Source organism: Prionailurus bengalensis, chromosome D1 (genome assembly GCF_016509475.1).
Source record: "Prionailurus bengalensis isolate Pbe53 chromosome D1, Fcat_Pben_1.1_paternal_pri, whole genome shotgun sequence".
NCBI lineage: Eukaryota > Metazoa > Chordata > Mammalia > Carnivora > Felidae > Prionailurus > Prionailurus bengalensis.
In genome coordinates, this window is record NC_057346.1 from 1,038,052 (window position 1) to 1,058,086 (window position 20,035).

General features: G+C 52.2%; 1 protein-coding gene across 2 annotated transcripts in view; it reads right to left on the bottom strand.

The window, feature by feature from the left end:
• The window catches only part of TMEM123 (transmembrane protein 123), a 57,653-nt gene that overhangs the window by 7,565 nt on the left and 30,053 nt on the right, over positions 1 to 20,035 (bottom strand). Inside the window, exon 1 of one of the 2 annotated variants that reach the window (XM_043579177.1) lies at positions 14,157 to 14,271. The exons of the other annotated variant lie outside the window; for it this stretch is intronic. Within the exon in view, the coding sequence (XP_043435112.1) occupies positions 14,157 to 14,256 (100 nt within the window). The 5' untranslated portion in view covers positions 14,257 to 14,271. Of the gene's footprint in view, positions 1 to 14,156; positions 14,272 to 20,035 lie in introns of those variants that run through there. 2 annotated transcript variants of the gene reach the window in all.

The window sequence follows — 20,035 nt, forward strand, 5'->3', positions numbered from 1 at the left end:
GCATGAGCTTCATGAGCTGTATGTATTTCCTGCACTGAGCTGCACCGTCACATCCCCTGTCCCCATGGTCACCACCAACGCCATCTGAACATCATCATATCAAAGAGGGTGCCGGGGTTCTTCAGTTCATCGAGACAATTACCCAGGACAATAATGTGAAACCAGGCCAGTGTCCAGGACCACTGACAACAGGGACACCGCGTCCACCGTCTGGATTTACTTGGCTGTCTCCTTACGGCTCTGCTCAAGCCACTTCCCTCACTCCTGCAGCCTTGGGTCCAAGGGTATAGCTAGGTACCATGTTTTCCCTTTAACCTAACAATTTCAAGGTTGAGGGTGACCATGTGTTTTCATCAGGGCATCAAATACACACTTAAAGTGCAGTGGAAAATACACATGAAGACTTTACAATCACATTTAGTTTTAAATGGGACACTAGTGCCTTTTCACTTCGTGTCTCTGAGTGGAGCTCACCCAAAGACAAGGACTGAAAGTGAAGGGATGGGAAAAGGTATTCCGTGCAAATGGAAACTAGAAGAAAGCTGGGGTAACCACACTTAAATCAGATAAAACAGACTTTATTATTATTATTTTTTCATTTTAAGTAGCCTCCATATCCAATGTGGGGCTTGAACTTACAACTCTGAGATTAAGAGTCACATGCCCTACACACTAAGCCACTTGGGTGCCCCCAAAATGGACTTTAAAACAAACAATGTAATAAGACAAAAAAGGGCACTGAATAAAGATGTCAATTCAACAAGAGAATAAGATATTTGTGTGTATTTAATGTACCCAACATAGAGGAGTGAAATGTATAAAGCGGCCATTAACAGACCAAAAGGTAGTAAGAAAACCAATGAGAGCAACCCTATAGTCAGATCAACTAGGCAGGGAAATAAGAAAAATATTGACCTTAAACAATGTTAGACCAGGTGGACTTCACAGATAGACACATTCTTCTCAAGTGCACGTGGGACGTTCCCCAGAATAGATACTATGTTAGGCCACAAAACAAGTCTTATTTAAAAAAAAAAAAAAAAACCCACAACAAAACATACCAAGCATATCAGCCACAACAGTATGCAACTAGAAATCAATTAGGAGAAAACTTGAAAATTCACGACTACGTGAAGTTTAAGCGACATGCTACTCAACAACGCTTCAAAGAAGAAATCAAAAGGGAAATCAAAGTATACCTGAAGACAAATGAAGATGCAAGTACGACACACCAAAACGAATGGGATACAGCAACAAGGGCTCTACAAGGAAAATTTACAGAGATGAACGTCTACTCAAGAGACAAAGTTCCAAAAGCAACAACCTACCATTATAGCTCAAGGTGAAGAAAGGAAGCAACGAAGATCACAGCGGAAATAAAAATGGGAGAGAATGAAAAGCCCAGTGAAACAAAGAACTGATTCTTTGAAAGGATGAACACAATTAACAAACTTTTAGCTACAATCACCTAGACAGAAAGGACTGAAATAAAATCAGAAATCAAAGAGATACACGGATACCACAAAATCAGCAAGAACCGTAAGAGACTGCCAGGAGCAATTATCTGCCAAAAAAAATCGGTCAACCTACAATAAACGGATAAGTTCCTAAAAACACACAACTTTCTAAGACGAAAGCATGAGAAGATAAGAGAATCCGAACAGACCAGACCAGACCTATCACTACTAAGGAGATCCAATCAGTAAAGAAAACCTCCTAACAAACCACAGTCCAGGGCCAGACGGCTTCACAGGCTGAGTTCTGCTCAACATTCAAAGAAATAACAACACTCCTTCTCAAACACTTTCGGAAATATAAGAGAAGGGGATACTTCTCAACACGTTTTACCAGGCCGGCATTACCCAGATCCCCAGACCAGATCAGGATGCCACAAGCAAAGAAATGTAATACCATTATCTCTGATGAAAATAAATGCAAAGATCTCCAACAAAGTATTAGCGACCCATATTCATCAATATATTAAAAGGATCCTACACCATGATCAAGTGGGATTTTTCCCAAGGATGCAAGGGATGCTTCAGCATCTCTGAATCAATTATACACCACATGAACAAAATAAAGGTTAGAAATTTGTTAATGATAAAAACTCTCAAAAAAGTGGGTACAGAGGGAACATAACACAATAAAGTCCATATGCAACAAACCCAGAGCAAACTTCATACTCTATGAAAACTTCTATAAGCTCAGGAACAAGACAAGGATGCCCCTCTTGCCACTTTTATTCAACTAGCCAGAGCCATTAGGCAGAAAAATAAAAGGCAAATTGGCAAAGGAAAAGTAAAACTGTCGCCATCTACAGATGGCATATTACATACAGAAAACCCTAAAGACACCACCAAAACAAGTGTTGGAACTAATAAACAAATTCAGTTAAGTTGCAGGATACAGACATCACTGTGCAAAATCGGCAGCATTTCTAAACACTGACCAAGAACCTGCAAAAAGGCAAGTTAAAAAAACAATTGTAGTTACAACTGCATCAAGAAAATAAAATACCCAGGAATAAATGTAACCAGGAAGGTGAATGACAGTAAACTGTAAAACACTGATAAAAGAAACTGAAGGTGACGCCAATAAATGGGAAAACTATTCCATGCTCATGTATTGGAAGAATTACTATCGCTACAAAATCCATTCTGCCCGGGGCGCCTGGGTGGCGCAGTCGGTTAGGCGTCCGACTTCAGCCAGGTCACGATCTCGCGGTCCGTGAGTTTGAGCCCCGCGTCGGGCTCTGGGCTGATGGCTCAGAGCCTGGAGCCTGCTTCGGATCCTGTGTCTCCCTCTCTCTCTCTCTCTCTCTCTCTGTCCCAAAAATAAATAAACGTTGAAAAAAAAAATTAAAAAAAAAAAAAGGTGCCTGAAGAAATGTCAGGCATCATTATTAAAAATCCATTCTGCCCAAAGCTGTCTATAACCCAACGCAGTCCCAATCAAAATTCCAATGCCATGTTTCACACAAAGAGGAAATCCGTAAGTTTATATGGAATCAACAAAAGACCTCAAGTAGCCCAAGTAATCTGGACAAAAAAGAACAAAGCTGGAGACATCAATTTCAAACTGTACTACAAATCTGTACTGATCCAGGCAGCATGTATTGGCATAAAAACAGACATCTAGATCAAGAGAACAGAAGAGCCCCAATAAACCCATACACCTGTGGTCAATTTCTAACAAAAGATCAAAAAATATACCATGGGGAAAACAGCGTCTTCCCCAAATGACGCTGGGTGAGCAGAAACACCGGCTTACACCACACATACAAATTAACGTGAAATGGATTAAGGACTTAAATGTTAAGACTTAAGCCACAAACTCCTAGCAGAAAACATAGGCAGTACACTCCTTGACGTCAGCCATAGCTATTGTTTTTTTTGATCGGGTACCAAAAGCAAAGGCAACAAAAAAGCAAAAAATAAACAAATGGGACACGGAACTAAAAAGATTCTGCACAGCAAAGCAAACCGTCAACAAAATGAAAAGGCAACCTATGGAATGAGAGAAGATATTTGCAAATCACTGCATAAGGGGTTAATATTCAAAATACATAAAGAAGTCATTCAACTCAACAGCAAAAGAAAAACAATCCAATTAAAAAAAAAACAGGTAGAGGATCTGAAGAGAAATTTTCCCACAGACATGAAGATGGCCACCAGACATGAAAAAAATGCTCAACGTCACTCATCGTCAGGGAAATACAAATCAAAACCCAAATGAGATACCCCCTCACCCCTGTCAGAATGGCTCACATTAACAACATAAACAACAGGTGTTAGCGAGGGTGTGGCTGAAGGGGAACCGTCTTAAACCATTCGTGGGAATGCAAACTGGTGTAGTTGTTCTGGAAAACAATATGGAGGTTCCTCCAAATATTAAAAATAGAAATACCAGGGGCACCTGGGTGGCTCAGTCAGTTGAGCATCCGACTTTGGCTCAGGTCACGATCACACGGTTCACGAGTTTGAGCCCCACATCAGGTTCTCTGCTGAGAGCGCAGAGCCCGCTTCGGATCCTCTCTCCCTCTCCCTCTCTCTCAAAAATCAACAAACATAAAAAAAATAAAAAATAGAAATACTATATGATCCAGAAATTCCATTTCTGATTACCCTAAGATAACAAAAACACTAATGTAAAAATGTATATACACTCCCATATTTATTGCAGCATTACCTACAATAGTCAGGATATGGAGGCAACCTAAGTGTTGACAAGTAAAAAGATAAATATGACGTGGTGTACGTATACAATGGAATACTATTCAGTGATTAAAAAAAAAATCTTGCCATTTGGGACGATGTGGATGGGCCTTAAGGGTACTTTGCTATATGAAATAATTCAGAGAAAGACAAATACTGTATGATTTTCACTTATATATGGAATTAAAAAAATTAAGCTCATAGACACGATACATTGGTGGTTCTAAGACCTGGGGTGGGGTTGGGGAGGGAAGGGGAGCAAAATGAATCTAGAGGGTCAAAGGTACAAACTTCCAGTTATAAAGTCAGTCAAGGGAATGTGAAGCACAGCAGGGTGACCATACTTAATAATACCAAATTGCATACTTGAAACATGCTAAGAGTACATCTTAAGAAAGTTTCTTCTTATGATGCCAACTTCTAACTATGTATGGTGGCAAAGGTTAACCAGACTCACTTGCGATCATTTCGCCATGCAAATATCGAGTCATTATATGTTGTACATCTGTAATTAAATGTTCACCAATTATACTCAAAAAACAGTGCTGAAACTATAAATAATCATATGCAACAGTGTTTAAGACAAAAGTCATAACCAGAAACGTTTTAAGAAAGGACATTTCACAGGGGGCCTGGGTGGCTCAGCTGGTTAAGTGTTCGGCTCTCGACTTCGGCTCAGGTCATGATCTTGTGGTTTGTGGGTTCGAGCTCATGCTGGGCTTTTTACTGAGTGTGGAGCCTGCCCGGGATTTTCTCTCTGCCCCTCCCCTGCTCACGCTGTCTCTCTCTCAAAACAAATAAACATTTAAAAAGAGAGAGAGAGGGGCGCCTTGGGTGGCTCAGTCAGTTGAGCATCCAACCTCGGCTCAGGTCATGATCTTACAGTCTGTGAGTTCGAGCCCCGCGTCGGGCTCTGTGCTGACAGGTCAGAGCCTGGAGCATCCTTCCGATTCTGTGTCTCCCTCTCTCTGTGCCCCTCCCCTGCTCATGCTCTGTCTCCGTCTCAAAAAATAAAAACATTAAAAAAAAACTAAAAAAAAAAAAAAAGAGAGAGAGAGAGAGGAATGTGCCGCTTAAATCCATCTACCAGAAAGGAATCTAGGTTCGCACAGACTTCTGACATGGTCAGCCTGGCAAACACACACCACCCCTTCCTGGGATGCAGACAGAGGTTTCCCTGGGAGGAAAGGTAAAGAACTCCTGAAGGCCAGAGTCCAAAGTCTACTTTCTTTTTTTTTTTTTTAATTTTTTTTTTAACGTTTATTTATTATTGAAAGACAGAGTCAGAGCGTAAGCAGGGGAGGGGCAGAGAGAGAGGGAGACACAGAATCCGAAGCAGGCTCCAGGCTCCGAGCTGTCAGCACAGAGTCCGACGCGGGGCTCGAACTCACAGACCTCGAGATCACGACCTGAGCGAAGTCGGACGCTCAACCGACTGAGCCACCCAGGCGTCCCAAACTCTACTTTCAGAGGCTCCCTTCAAGGGACAGCTTGTGCACATGGAGAGCGAACCCAGGAGCACCCAGCTTGGCCCCAGCTCTGCTGAAACCGGCATCTCGAGGTGGCTCTTCCATGTACGGGTTCCATTCTAAGTTCATGCATTCTGGGACTTCTTCAGCGTTGACGCTCACCGTTCTTAAAAATTAAAGTACACATCTCACTTTCTTAAAAAAACCCACTGATCATCCATTCGTTGCTACATGATTTGAACCATCCCCGGATTCACTCAACATCGAGCACCCTGTGTGCCAGGCTCTGAGATACAGTACCGAGTACACCTCCCAGCCCTCAAGTACCCGTCTAGGGGGAGGAAAGCGGCGACAGATCAGCCTTGCACGGCGAGCCCTAAACACGGATGAGCAAAGTGCTGGGTGAGGCCGAATTCACTTAAACCCACCAATTATTTGAGTCTACAAATCTGGCGTAACTTATCCTGGAGTAAATACACACACTTGCTGCCCGTTTACAGACGACGCGCTGTTACCAATGATGTGAGGAGAAAGCACTCCAAGGGCATCCAAGCTGCTGTGGCGCAGGGGACGTGCACGGCCTAGAGTTCAAGTGTGGCACGGGCGACTCATGCCACAGAGGGCGGACGCGGTGAGGACGGAAGGAAGCTCAAGCGCGAAGGCAGGAGGAGCGTGGCGAGGCGGGGTGCCGCCGGGGGGCGACGCGCCACAGGGTCACCCGCGTGCGGGGCGGCGTGAGAAGACAGCGGGTGCGCGTGGACTCACGAGGACTCCCCAGAGGTAGCACACGTGCCTCTGCGACGAGCTCTTCCTGCGCCCCCCCCTTCCAGCTTGCAGGGGGACTGGGCGGGGGGGGGGGGCACACAGGCCAGGAGGAGCGGGAGGCCAGGACCCACCGCAGGGACCTGAGCTACGCGAGGCAGTGCCGACGCCTGGAGTGAGGGGCTGGGCGACGAGGGCTGGGGAGGAGTGAGTGGCTGCAGCCCCCCCCCCCCCGGCCGCCAGCGCTCCCCGACGTGGTGCCCTGCCGCGATTTCGCTCGCCGCGATTTCGCTCGCCGCGATTTCGCTCGCCGCGATTTCGCTCGCCGCGATTTCGCTCGCCGCGATTTCGCTCGCCGCGATTTCGCTCGCCGCGATTTCGCTCGCCGCGATTTCGCCGTCAAAGACCCCAGGCGCAAGGATCGGCAAGGCCCGACTCGCGGGCCTTCGTGAGTCAAGTTGTTTTGGAACGTGGCCACTTGCCTCCCTGCGGTCCACGCCGCTGCCATGTGGGGGCGGAGCGGGGCTGGGAGAGAGGCCACGTGGCTCTTCGTGACAGAAACTCTGTCGGGTGTTAGTCTGTAAAGGCTCACAGAGGAGTTCAGGGTCACCACGCTGTCCCTCAGGCACCAGGCGCACACGGCTTACGGGAGCGGGACCCCAGAACCGCCCGGGACGAGCTGCTCGCACGCTGTACGTCTGGGCCCCTCGACGTGGAGACTTGGTGCGCGGCAGGGGCTGTACGTCCGGCCGGGGGTCCCCCCGGGCCCAGCTGCCCGGGGAGGAGCCCGGGAGACGCGGGCACATCAGCTGGTACACGGGGCGCACGCAGAGAGAGAGATGGCTCTGCTCTCACGACGGCTCACGGGCAGGTGCTCACCGGGGCAGAACCGCCGCGGAAGGACAGAAGGACGCCGGCCGCCTACGAGGCGCCCTCACCTGCTTACCGTAACAGGAAGGGCGCCCCCAGTCCTCCCACGAGCCCAGATGAGGAAGAAACAAGTTAAACGGAGACCAGAGGTGGGGACGGGCAAGAGGCAGGCCTGTTTGCCTCAACGGCACGCTCTGGTGGGAGCCAGGAGACGGCCTCCGAGTCTGCCTCCCGTGTTAGTGCGGAGACTAAGCCAGCACCTCGGGTGGCTCAGCCCGGAGCGTCCCTCCTCGCCGACGTCATACGATCTGTCAGCGGTCCGCACGGTTCCCGCCACGGGTGATGACCACGGTCGAGGAGGAACAGTGCTTGAGGTCTGTCTCCTCGTGGGCGAAAACCTTCGTGGGAAAGGCCTCTAAGAAACGGGCCCGCATTTTATCGCCATCTTTTTAAATGTTTGTTTATTTTGGGGCGGAGGGCCAGACAGAGAGACACAGGCTTTGACTCAGGCTCCAGGCTGAGCTGTCAGCACAGAGTCCGACGTGGGGCTCACAAACCGTGAGACCATGAGCTGAGCCGAAGGCGGATTCTTGACTGAGCCACGCAGGCGCCCCGACACGGGCACACACTTTAGATGGACTCTACTTCGTGAAAGTAAAGGTCTATAATTTAGAGAAGTGTTGCTCTTTTAAAAGCCGGGGTGCACAGTGATCCAAGACCAGCCACACCCACCAAGAGACAAGGCAGCCGCGCCCCCCTCCGCAGTTGTGAGAGGGACACACACAGGACTTCCCTACGAAGACGAGGTTTGACATCCAGCGCCTCATGAAAGAGCCTGGGACCCAGACACGACCGTCCTGCGCTGCCGGGTGAACACGTCCACGTGTTCAGAAGCGTCCACACCACCCTGGGTTAGCCCCTGGCTGTGGATGTTCCAGCAAGTTCCAGCGGAAGGGCTCAGCCAGGCTTCCGAGCCGAGCTCTTCTCCGCAGGCTGCCGGAGGAAGCCAGGTCCCCGAGCCTGTGGCTCCGAGCCCCCTCTCGCTCCAGGGGCAGCCCACGTTCCTGCAGCCCCTCTGCCTTCAAAGCCAGCATCAGCATGTCCGCCAGGCGCCTGCCATCTCCCCACCCCCCTGCCGCCGGCCACAGACACCTGGTGGCTTTATTTCCCCTGCCGCCGGCCACAGAGACCTGGTGGCTTTAGGTCAGGCCCACCTGACCAGGGGCCGAAAGGTCAACGGATTGGTAACTCTAATCGCATCTGCAAGATCCTTTTTTCCACGGGAATGAGGGCTCACCGTCCCCGAAGAGAAGGAATTACACGGTGTGAGCGGCCCTGGGGATCATCTACAACTGTGCCCACCACAGGGTTCCGAGAAAGGCGATCTCGATTTGTCAGTCTGGCGGAACGACATCCCGGCTGTAGGAGGCGACACGGCGCGGCATCCACAGACTCTCCCAGCGCACAGCGGTCAGGCCGACGGAGCCCCCACCCACGCTGGGCACTAGACGTCTTCCAGAAGGCCTGCAACGGAGGAAGAGCGTGCTTCCTCACGTCGCGAGCAACCACTTACTGGCTGCCAGCAGCTTAGCCTGAAACCAGGAGACCCCGCCCCTCGTGCGCTTGGGCACGGGATTAATGCAAGGGTGTAAGCACGACAGCCCCCGCCGGAGGCTGGGGTGGGGCTGGGGCTGGACACGGGGCTGGGGCTGTCCAGTGCCATCCACCATCGCAGCCTCGACCCTCCTCCCCCTCCCCTGACGACCGTTGTGTCCAGTCCCCAGAGAGTGGCCGCTCACCTCCCCTTTCTGTCCATTCCATCCCCGCACGTCAACAGAGGGGCTCGACGGGGCTCCATTAGTAGAGGAGGGGACAGATTCAGGAGTAGAGCCGTTCATCCAAAAACAGAATTCCACTTATTTACGAACAGAAGTTAGCAGCACAGAGTAGAAGCATTTGGTATAAAGACAGGCCGCTTTGCTGGTACTCCCACTTCAGAAGTAGGGTTCTCACCTCCGCCATTGGCTCTGTCTGCTCCTCCCGGGCCTGGAGTAGCTTTTCTGGATTAGCTAGAACATCAATGGTTTCTCCCTTGTTTTAAGTCCAGAAAGACTGATGCTGGAAGTACATTTTAAGTGGCTTTGATCATTTCTATCTTTCCTCCCAATTAAATGCTGAAACTACACCGTCCTCTGTAGTAACTTAGAAAACGTATTGGAAGAGAATGGAAAAGGATAATTTGGGTGTAGAAATAGGCGCACGAATACGTATTACACGTGCACCGTACGTAAATGTGCACAAAGACACTGGCTTAGCACCTGTGTGTCCCTGCAAACCCCTCCCCACCCTGTCCTGCCTGCTCTCTGCCCTGACAGGGACTCTTGGGAGCTGCACTGAGGCCCCTTGCTCCGTGGCTCCGGTCTGGTCCGAGGGAAGCAAGTACCATTTGCCAATAAGTGTTAGTCCTCCTTACTGTTATTAGCCTGTGCGACTCACACGAGCGGAAGGACATGGCCTTTACTACCGGGGGATGGTCGGGATGGACCCGACCCGGAATGAGCTCAGTGGACAGGCTCTACAGAGATCTGTCCACCCCTCACACACATACTGGATAAGTAAACGGTATTCACTGCAAGCTAGACCCTGTTCAAAATGTTCCATCAACACCAGAAATTTTCATAACCACCCCTGGAGGCAGATCCTATGGTCATCCCCACTTTGCAGGTACAACTGAGGCAGGCAGGGGTTCAACGTGAGCTCTAACTAGTAAGAGAAGCCAGGGTTTGAACTTGGGCAGGCGACTCAAGACCCCGTTCTCAGGCACTGTGTTTGGCCGCCAGTCACGAAAAGTAGTATAAGCAAGTGGCGAAGCTTCGTTCAGGGACAGTGACTGCGTCGTCGCCTCACTGCTGCCTTCGACAAGCAGCTGGCTGAGAAGGTGCCAGTCACCAGATTCTAGACAGAGACAACAGCGCTCTCGGAACTGCTCTGCGTGTCTAATAAACCTGAGCTGGGTGTGTACCAAACAGTCCTGCTCTCCCACACGTCCTACGAGCCTACACGCAGGACACACACCAGCGCGTCTCTGTTGAGAAATACACACACGACAGTCCCAAACGCTCACGCCCTTGTATTGTCTCGTTGTCCCAGCAGGGCTAAAACGTGTGAGGAAACACGTCCCGACTGTTCTGCAACACCACGACTAGGTGTCCGATTAGGGCTGTTATTTGCAATGTCAAAAGCCTGCGCAGGTGGTGCTGTCGTTCAGTTACGAAGATTGTTGGTCTAAACACGGACAAGAAGCAAGTGTGAGGAGCAGCTACCACAGGAGAATTCGGTCATTAAAGAGCTCAGAGCGCCACCAAAGACACTCGCTCGGAGCGTCACCACAGAGAGATGGTCACTCAGCAAAAAAAACTATCTGCTCAAATGTCAGCAAAAAGAAATCTTCAGAGATGACAACCATATAGTCCAGTATCCGTTAGCAAACGGTATTTCACTGTATGAAGGCGTTAGAAGGTATTTGATACTGAGCGTTTTTTTTCTCCTAAGACTAAAGAAAAACATCAACTTTGCAGTTACGAAAGACCCGTATCTGTTTAAGTGCTGGGAGTGGTATCGGAACCAGGGGGGCAGGTGCCCGTGGGAGCCCACGCCAGTCGCTGTGCATAGGTGCCTCTCAAAGTCAGGGCTGTCCCCTGCCACCCACAGGCGAGAACACGGACCCCAACGCCAGAGAAATGCCCCACGTCACTGCAGGAGGCGGTGAGCAAATCTCACCGCGTCACCAGACTCCAAGCCTGGTGACCTTTTCACGTGTTTGCTTGCTGTCTCCTGATGAAGGTTCGCTGTATATACTTTAGTTGTTTTATCACTCACCACCTTCACTGCACTAAACCACTATCAATGAACAAATACTTGGGGGTGCCTGGGTGGCTCGGTCGGTTTAGCGTCCAACTTTGGCTCAGGTCGTGATCTCAGAGTTTGTGGGTCAGAGCCTGTGTCAGGCTCGGTGCTGGCTGCTGGGAGCCTGGGGCCTGCTTTGGATTCTGTGTCTCCCTCTCTCTCTGCCCCTTTCCTGCTTGCCCTGTCTCTGTCTCTCTCTCAAACAAAACAAAACAAAACAAATATTGGTAGTTAACACCAAAAGTTGTAGCTAAAACAAGAGGATCGCCGGAGTGCCTGGGGGGCTCAGCTGGTTAAGTGGCCAACTCTTCACTTTGGCTCAGGTCATGATCTCAGGTTCGTGGGTTCGAGCCCCGTGTCGGGTTCTGTGCTAACAGCTCGGAGCCTGATTGGAATTCACTCTCTCCCCTTTCTCTTTGTCCCTCCCCCCTAGTTGTTCTATCTCAAAATAAATACATCTAAAAAAAAAAAGATCATAGATTTAAAAAAATGTAAATATTGAAACTCTTAATTTTTTAAGCCAAAAAAAAAAAAAAGCTAAGTAACTAAAACTGAAAGATGTACAAAAAGGTACAAAGAATTATAAGACCACTGTGTTCTCACTATCCTGATTAATAAAAATTTGCTGATTAAGAAACTCCTGGAAGCTGTGGTCCCCAGAGTAAGCACAATCCTGAATTTGCCCCAGATTTCTTTGTAATTTTACTTCTAAGTGATACAGTAGTATTACACGCTCAAATTTTATGCGAGTAACTCGGCACAGGAGTTGTTTTCCGTTCCTGTTTTCTGTATTTAACATTATGTTCATCAATTTCGTCACGCTGCCATCTGCCCCTCCACCTCCCTTCTCACAACATTTAACTACGTTATCGTGAGAGCCGTTTCACGGTGCTGCTTCCATGCTGTGATGACATGTAACGGCTCACTCCAAGGCTCACAGGTGAAATGTGTTCGTACGCGTTCCAGCCCTTGAGTGTTAGGAGATCCATCCTCCCGGGCCTTCGCGGGGAAGCCAGCACCGACCAACATCCCACGTCCAGGAAAGGCACACGGGGGAAAGGGGTGTGTGTGCGCGGCACTTGTTACAAGACGATACGCACCCATGAGGGAAGGGCTAAGAAAATCGCAGTGCGTCCATTCCGTGAAACGTAACCAAGGAGGGGACGGAGCCACACACACTGATGTGATTAATGCACATCTGTGGGTTCTCTGATCCCTTTGCAAGGTGAACCCTAACCCATCCTCCCCCAATGGAGGCCTGACACTGACCTCCTTCTAAGCAAGCAGAGGGCAGAGTGAGCGGCGCTCTGTGACTTCTCGGGCTAGGTCTTAGGAAGGATAGCTCCTGCCTGGTGCTCCAGGATTTAGCGACCGCTGGGACTGCTCGCTTCAGGGGAAGCAGGCACCCCCTCTTGTGAGGGTGCTGGAGCTACACCAGGAGAAACGGAGGGCTGGAGGCCAGCGGAGGAGTCACCTGGGAAGTGGGCCCTTGAGCCCGGCCTCCTGAAGCTAACTCGTCAGCACCGGCTGTGCTAGTGCCCAGCTCCTGACCCACGGAGCCCGGAGACGAGCCTCCCGTCACCGCGTTCCAGGGCTCGGTCACACAGCAGATCCAACACTGTGCCGACGCAGAAACATCAGTGTTTCCCAGCAAGCTGCAGAACAGCACGTATATACCCATTTGGTGCATTCACACCAGTAATATTTCTAGGGAATTACTGGGAGGGGAAGATGGGGGGGGCAGATCCTCTTTTAGATGGTCTATCTAAGTAAGCGCACCCACATTAACTTGAACGGTTTTTTCAAAGCCCGTAGTGACAAGATAAAAACAAAAAAACTTGCATCAATTGAAATTAAAAAAAACTCTCAGTCCCTATAAAAGAAAAGAAAACTGCTTTAATTTTAGACTCTGCTAACAAGTTTCTGTTATGTGCTTTTCTGGCCGACTGCTGATTCAAAGCCACAGACCGAGAGGCGCGTGGGCCCCAGGAAGGCGGCCGACACCAAGGCAAGGCTGACGGTCGGGTCTCCGCACAAGGCAGAGGCTGAAACAGGCATGTGAACCACTCGAGGGCACGAACAAAGACCCCGTGTATCTAGAAGCCCTGAGGACGTGACTACAAAAACAGTGAGCGGTTTATTATGTATTCCCTAAGTATTTGTTCCCGCCATCTCACAGACGGGGAGACACCAGGGAGTGGAGCCGGGACCCACAGCACCCTGAATCCCACGCTAACGACGCTGACTGGGTCACCCGGGTCCCCGATGTGATACAGAAAAGGGCGAGGGGGCCGCTCGCAGGGCTCCCTCCTGACCGTGCAGCTCTGCTCCGACCCGCGTTCACCTTCACGGGCAGGCACGTCTCAGAACGGGCTTCCGGCAAACGCCGGAGGTGGCAGAGAACCTGCGTGTTGGAAACGCAGCCATGGAAAGAAGGACAATAGTGACGCGTCTGACCCTCTGTCCATCGAGCACTCGAGACGCTGCAGAGGCAGCCGAGCGTCACAGGCTCGTGCGCTTAACGCCTCCGGCGCTCAAACGGCCACACACTTTCCAACCCGCGTACCCCGCCTCTAAAGCAGGGCCACGCTCCTCATCGCACCCGGTTACCGTGCGGAATTCGGGGACAGGGGAGATACCTGTAACAAGCCCGGCCTGAGAGCCCAGTGGTTGCCATGGTTACAGCCTCCATCCGCACTGGGGACGCGCGCACAGACACGGCCGCGGCACAGACCCGCTTCCTCCCGACCGCCGTGCTCACCTCTTCCCACGGGAGGCGTCTCTGACAGGCACGTCCGCTCGCCAGTTCAGGGGCGACCACCTTCCAGACCCTCTACCTGGAAGCCACCTCTCCTGTTCCGAGCGCTCCCTGTGGGGCCGCACTTCGCCCACTCACCTTTCGGTAGGGCGATTTCTTTCCTGCCTTTTCACTTACGTTTCCAGCAGGGTAAGGGCACTGCCTGCATCAGGTCCCAGGCTCCCGCGGTATCTGGCACCCTGCCCGGCACACGGAGGACGCGGCGAGGGAACGTCATGGGCCTATCAGGGGCCACAGAACCGTCGGGTGGCTTGGATCCAAGACCAGCCGGGTTCCGGAGGCAGAGTCTGAGGGTCTGTGGTGACCTCTGAGAGCTCAGACCCGCCCCCCCCACCCCCACCCCGGCCCCCCGACCGCCGTGTGTGTGCCAGAACAAGAGCCAGCACTTACACGAACAGTCACCCACGTAATCCGCACTACAACCCCATTAAGTAGAGGGAAACTGAGGCACACAGATGCGTCAGGTCACATCGTAGTTCTTCTGCTTTGAACTAAGGTAAGAAAAAGCAAGGCCGATGGACCAGTCAACAGAGCCAACAGTTCAAAAATGCTATTGTGGGGGCGCCTGGGGGTGAAGCTCTGATTTTGGCTCAGGTCACGATCTCACAGTTGGCGAGTTTCGGCTCTGCATCGGGCTCTAATGATGGCATCGAGCCTGCCTGGGACCCTCTGTCCCCCTAGCTCTCTGCCCCTCCCCCACTTGTGCTCTCTCTCTCAAAAAATGGTTAAACATTTAAAAAATTAAGTAAAAATGCATTCGTGAACTAAGAGTTTCCCAAGCATCGCTACACTCTTGACAGTTTGCCTCCGTCAATTTTCACAGAACCCCTGCAGGTTAAAATCAGATGCCTGTTTTATTTCCCATTCCCCCATTCTTATCTTAAGGGCTACTAACACTTATGCCCTCCCCCCCACCAAGGCACAAGTTTCTACCAGCTATAATCTATTCCCACCGATCTGCCGAGTTGGTTGGTTGCCCGCCTGCCGTCAGCTGCTCTGCAGGGAACCACATTAACAAAGGGCAAATAGTCAGATTTTTTACAAACAGGAAAACCTATCTAAGTAAAACCATCGTCTTGGGTGCAAGTTTCCCCAGGATCAAGTTCTTTCCACTTTTTCCCTGAAGGGGTGACTTCAGGAGTCTTAGCTGTCTCCAGGAAGTTACTGAGATGGTCTTTAACTTCATAGAAATGGAAAAAAGCAGCAGGTTCACAACCAATAATGCACACCACGATCTGGGATCCCTTCCATCACTGCTGTGTAACAGCAAGGGCCAATTTCCTGCAGCGTGAGAAATGAGACCCAATGAGCTTGCGGCATCGTGTGTCACAGGCCGTTTGATCCCCATGTCTTGATGGGCATCCTTCACCCGTGAAGACGGACACGGGGAGAAAACTTCTATCGGTCTGGGGACACCCTGTCCATCACGCGGTGGCAGGTGGCTCAAGCCTGGGCCAGGACATCGGGTTGTCACCACGGGAGTAGCCAACTATGGACCAGCAGGCGTGTGTCAGGGGCCGTGCATCTGCGGTCTGATGCCACACCAGCCCGTGCGCAGGGGAGGGAGCCCCAGAAAAGGTTGTGTCCTGGTCCCCTTGAGGCCTCCGGGCTGCGGTGGGAACACAGGGGCATCCTTCCATCCTCTCCACCGATGACATGGCTCCCTGCTCTCCCTGCGCAGCTCGCTGCCCGCTCCCCCTCTTCCTCGGGGCAGGATGTGTGTTCCCACTTCTTCCCGGTGAACTTGGGTGCACACTTGTCCCTGGAGACCTTGGCGGCTCTCTGGGGCATGCATGGCGTGCACCTCTGGGACCGTCCTGTGCTTGGGGACGCCGGTGACAGAGTAGGCATGTCCGCTCCCCCACTTTCTTGGTCACCGTGCCCGTGGGCGGTGCGGGGCAGGACAACGTCTGGTGTCCAGTGTGGCCGTGCTCACTGCACACACTTCAGCTGTTGTTCCCTGGCCTCTGCCGATTAGGGCGAGCGTCAGGCGGGCCCAGGCCCCCATGGCCCGGGAGCGAGGGGACAGGGTGGCTGCCGCAGGGGAGGGGCAGGGAGGGCATCAGTTTTCAGGAAACATCCTGCCGAAAGGACGGGAACAGGACGCGACGTCCTATCTGTGAAGACTGGAGAAGGCGCACAGCTGCACCTGCAAGAAGCCGCAGGAAGAGCTCACGGGGAAGCCTCTCCAGGGTAACTGACCCCCTGGAGATGCTCCTGCTGAGCAGGACCAACACCCTGTGGGTCACGGGCGTGACCACTCACCGACTCCAGGGGACACAGCGCATTTGCCGCAGCTCACGGGTGAGCACAGAGCCGATGGAGGGTCCTGGAGGGACCGAAGGCCACCACCATCCACGACCATCCATGACAGGGGCCACCGGCTCCCCCTGTGGGGCTGAGGGACGGCGGACGGACAAGTGACCAGACCAGCCTGTCCCTCTCCCCGGATGGAACACAATCCACACAGACACCCTGGTGGCAACACTGTAAGAGATCTTCTGTTCATTCCAGCCCTAAAGTAGTAATAACTCAGGTGAGGCCACTTCCTTCTTGGTTTTATTCTGGTTCTTCATAATAGTGTTTATGGTTTATCCTTTTCAAAAATTGTCTTTCTACAAGAATGCACTTTTTTAAATGTTGATTTTTGACAGAGAGTCTGAGGGGGGGAGGGGGAGGGGGAGGGGGAGAGAGAAAGAGAGAGAGAGAAAAGAGAGAGAATCCCAAACAGGTTCTGAGCTGTCAGCACAGAGCCCCATGTGGGGCTCAAACCCATGAACCATGAGATCATGACCTGAGCCAAAGCTGGACCCTTAACCGGCCCGGGCACCCCCAGAATGCACTTTTCAGCTTGTGCCTGCGGGACAGTCATAGGAAGTGTTCTGTTACACGGTAAGTTCTGGAGAATCAAGTGGAAGCTTCTACAATTAGACTTTTCTCTTGGAGATGATCTTCAGCACCCCTCTCTGAATCTTCCACTCCAGCCTTGAGAAAAACATTTCCTAAAACGAACCAACACAGAAACAGAAACTCCTGTCCTGTCTGCCACATGTCACCATACTTAAGCCAAGCTGACTGCTGCCATCAGAGCACTGCACTAAGCACAAGTTTTACATCTTACACACAGCACGTTTCGGTGGCAAGCCGGCATAGGTTTCCGACGCGGCCAGACTCCCTGAATTCACAGGGATTTAGCACCTGAAGCACTTAGTCTAAGAAGTTGAACCTGGAGCCTCGATTAGGAGCAGCAACCCCAGGAGACCCAGCAGGAAGGGAGGCTACGCTCTTTGCAGAGACAGTGACACACGGACCGTATGTGTGGTGCCAAGTCTCACCAACATGATGACGCTTACACAGTGTCCTGGGTACAGAATCACTCCAGACTGTTCGACCCTGAAACAGGAGCTCTGTGGACGGAAAGGACGAAGTCACGCCAAATTTGGATCACACAGCGACACTTCCAAGGAAAGCGAATGCCTAGAATCGTCCATTTAACTGCCAACAAGCACCACTCAACACTTTCTCCTCGTTCAGTCTGAGGGTTCAGGCAAGAGCTGTAGGGTGCTCGTGAGCTTACACAGTGACTATCACACAGCTGAGCATCAGGACAGGGCTTAACACATGGAAAGATAAATCCTACGAGTAAGGCAAAGTGACGTTTCCTGCCGACATCTTTTCCTAAATCTTGTGGTCTCCCCAGAACGATACCCCGAGGAGTCCCTTGCATTTGCCTGTTAGGACACTTGATGGGCACTATCCAGATTAAGTCTATACCATCTGTCTCTAAGTAGCAGGGTGTAAGTGTTTACTTTCCCGGGGGTTGAGGGTGCAGATTCCACAGTGTTCTTTAGTTTCCACCCCGCCCTGCGTCATCGGCTGGAGGGGCTGTTCCGGTCTGGCAAAGGTAGTGCCTTATTCTGGGGTCTCACTGACCCTGGAGACCACACATCACATGGTACTGGCCAGTCCTTCCTGAGTTTCTCATGACCATAGGGTATGACTGTGGAAAGGTCAAGGATCCTGTCTGGCAGCTGTATCACGAGCCCATCCGATTCCTTGGACACAGGAGTCGCGTGTTCTTTTACTCAGTGAAAAAGGAGATTCTCGTCAATAAAAGGAGCTAGGTCAACAAGGTCCACATTTTAAACACATTAGAAATCCACACTTTTACTCAAAAAATACTTGTACGACTCCTTTTCCTAAACTACGTAGCAGTACATGTTGATGAGGAAAAATTCCAACAGCAGGGACTGCACGTCGGCATTGGGTAAGAAGTCCTCGAGAGTGAGGGCGCTGGACAGCGACACAGGACGCTTCTGTGCCCCCCACCCCGAGAACCACCACTATTCACACGCTCAACAACTACTCACACCCGAGACAGTGGCGACAGAGTCCCAGACCGTGAGGCAGAGGCCGAAGACAGAGCACATCAGGAGGTAGGAGGCGGCCACGGGTGATCGCAGTGCCCCTCCTCCAGGCCAGCGCTGCACCGGGCAGATGCCCCCGTACCCGTGGTCCCTCCAGGCGGGAGAGGACCCGGGACACATATCCAGCTCCCCCATCCTGCAGGTGCCTCTTCGGGAGCCCCCACTCAGGTTGTGCCCAACGGGGATCTTAGCAAACATACGTCCCCCTCGCAGGGCCCAGCCGGCCGGCCCAGCAGCCACCCTGCTCATCTGCAGCGCCCAGGCAGGGGTGAGCCGAGGGAGCGTGTGCCCCGCAGCCCTGCCTTCTGCGGGTCCTCAAATGAAGACACTTGCTGGCCTTGCAGCCCAGCCTGCCCCCGCCCAGGCCGGTCCACCGTGGGGTGCAGCCTCGGGCCCCTTCCTGCCCAGACAGCCTGCCGGGAAGCTCGCCCCGGCCCTGTCCCGGTGGGAAAGCAGAGCCACAGCCCCGCCCCGCCCCACCAGGGAGGCCCGCAAAACGCTTGGAGCCTGCAGAGCAGCGCACACGGGGGTCAGCCCGCAGGACAGAGCCGGTGGCCCGCTTCAGCCAGAGAGTCACCCCGAATCCAGACACGAGCCCTGTGGGCCCCGGAGCTCGTTCTGCTCACGCGCCCTCGCAACCCCTTCCAGCGCTGTTCCCCCTGCAGCCCGTGCAGCCGTGGAGACAAACCGCACATAGCACGCATCACGGGCCGTCCTCAGGGCTGCTCACGGCGCACGGCGGGTGGGTCAACGGACCTGCAGAAAAGCTGGCGGCCCCCCACGGCAGAGACACTGGCTCAGAGCCCAGCCCCCGGCTGCTCAGGAGCTGGTGCGGATGGCCCCGACAGTGTAGACGGTGCAGACAGCGTGGATGGCCCAGACAGTGTGGGCAGCCCGGACGGCCAGCCCCACCCCAGTCCAGGCAGCCACAGTGCCCACCATGCCGCCTCGCCCAGGCAGGGAACCCAGCCACCAGTCCCGCCCATCTCTCTGCGGCCGACCGCACAGACCCCAAGAGCAAGCCCACCTGCCTGCGTCCACAAACCCAAACGGACACATCGGGTGAAGACCTGACTCTCTAGAAGACAACTGCTTGCTTACACACGCAGACTCATGAACAACTGAGTGAGCGTCACACCAAAGGAACAAATTACTAGCTTCCAACTTCCCAAACCCCAGGAGACAGACGTCCAGGTTCGTGAGGCCACAAGGAGCCCCGAAAGGTCAAACACGAATAGGGCTGTGCCAAGACACCCTATGACTAAGTTGTCAAAGTCTAAGACAAAGAACGATTTTTCTTAAAAAACAAAGCAAAACAAAACGATGTCATTAAAGCAGTAAGAGAAAAGAAAATCAGATATGAGGGAATGCCCATGGGGTTACAGGCAGGCTTCTCAACAAGGGTATTCCAGGCAGGGAAGGAAGGGGAGGATACACTCAAATATTGATGAGGAAAAAAGCTGTTGGGGCACCTGGGTGGCTCAGCCGGTTGAGCATCTGACGGGCTCAGGTCATGATCTCGTGGTTTGTGAGTTCAAGCCCCACGGTACGTTCTGCTGTCATGCAGAG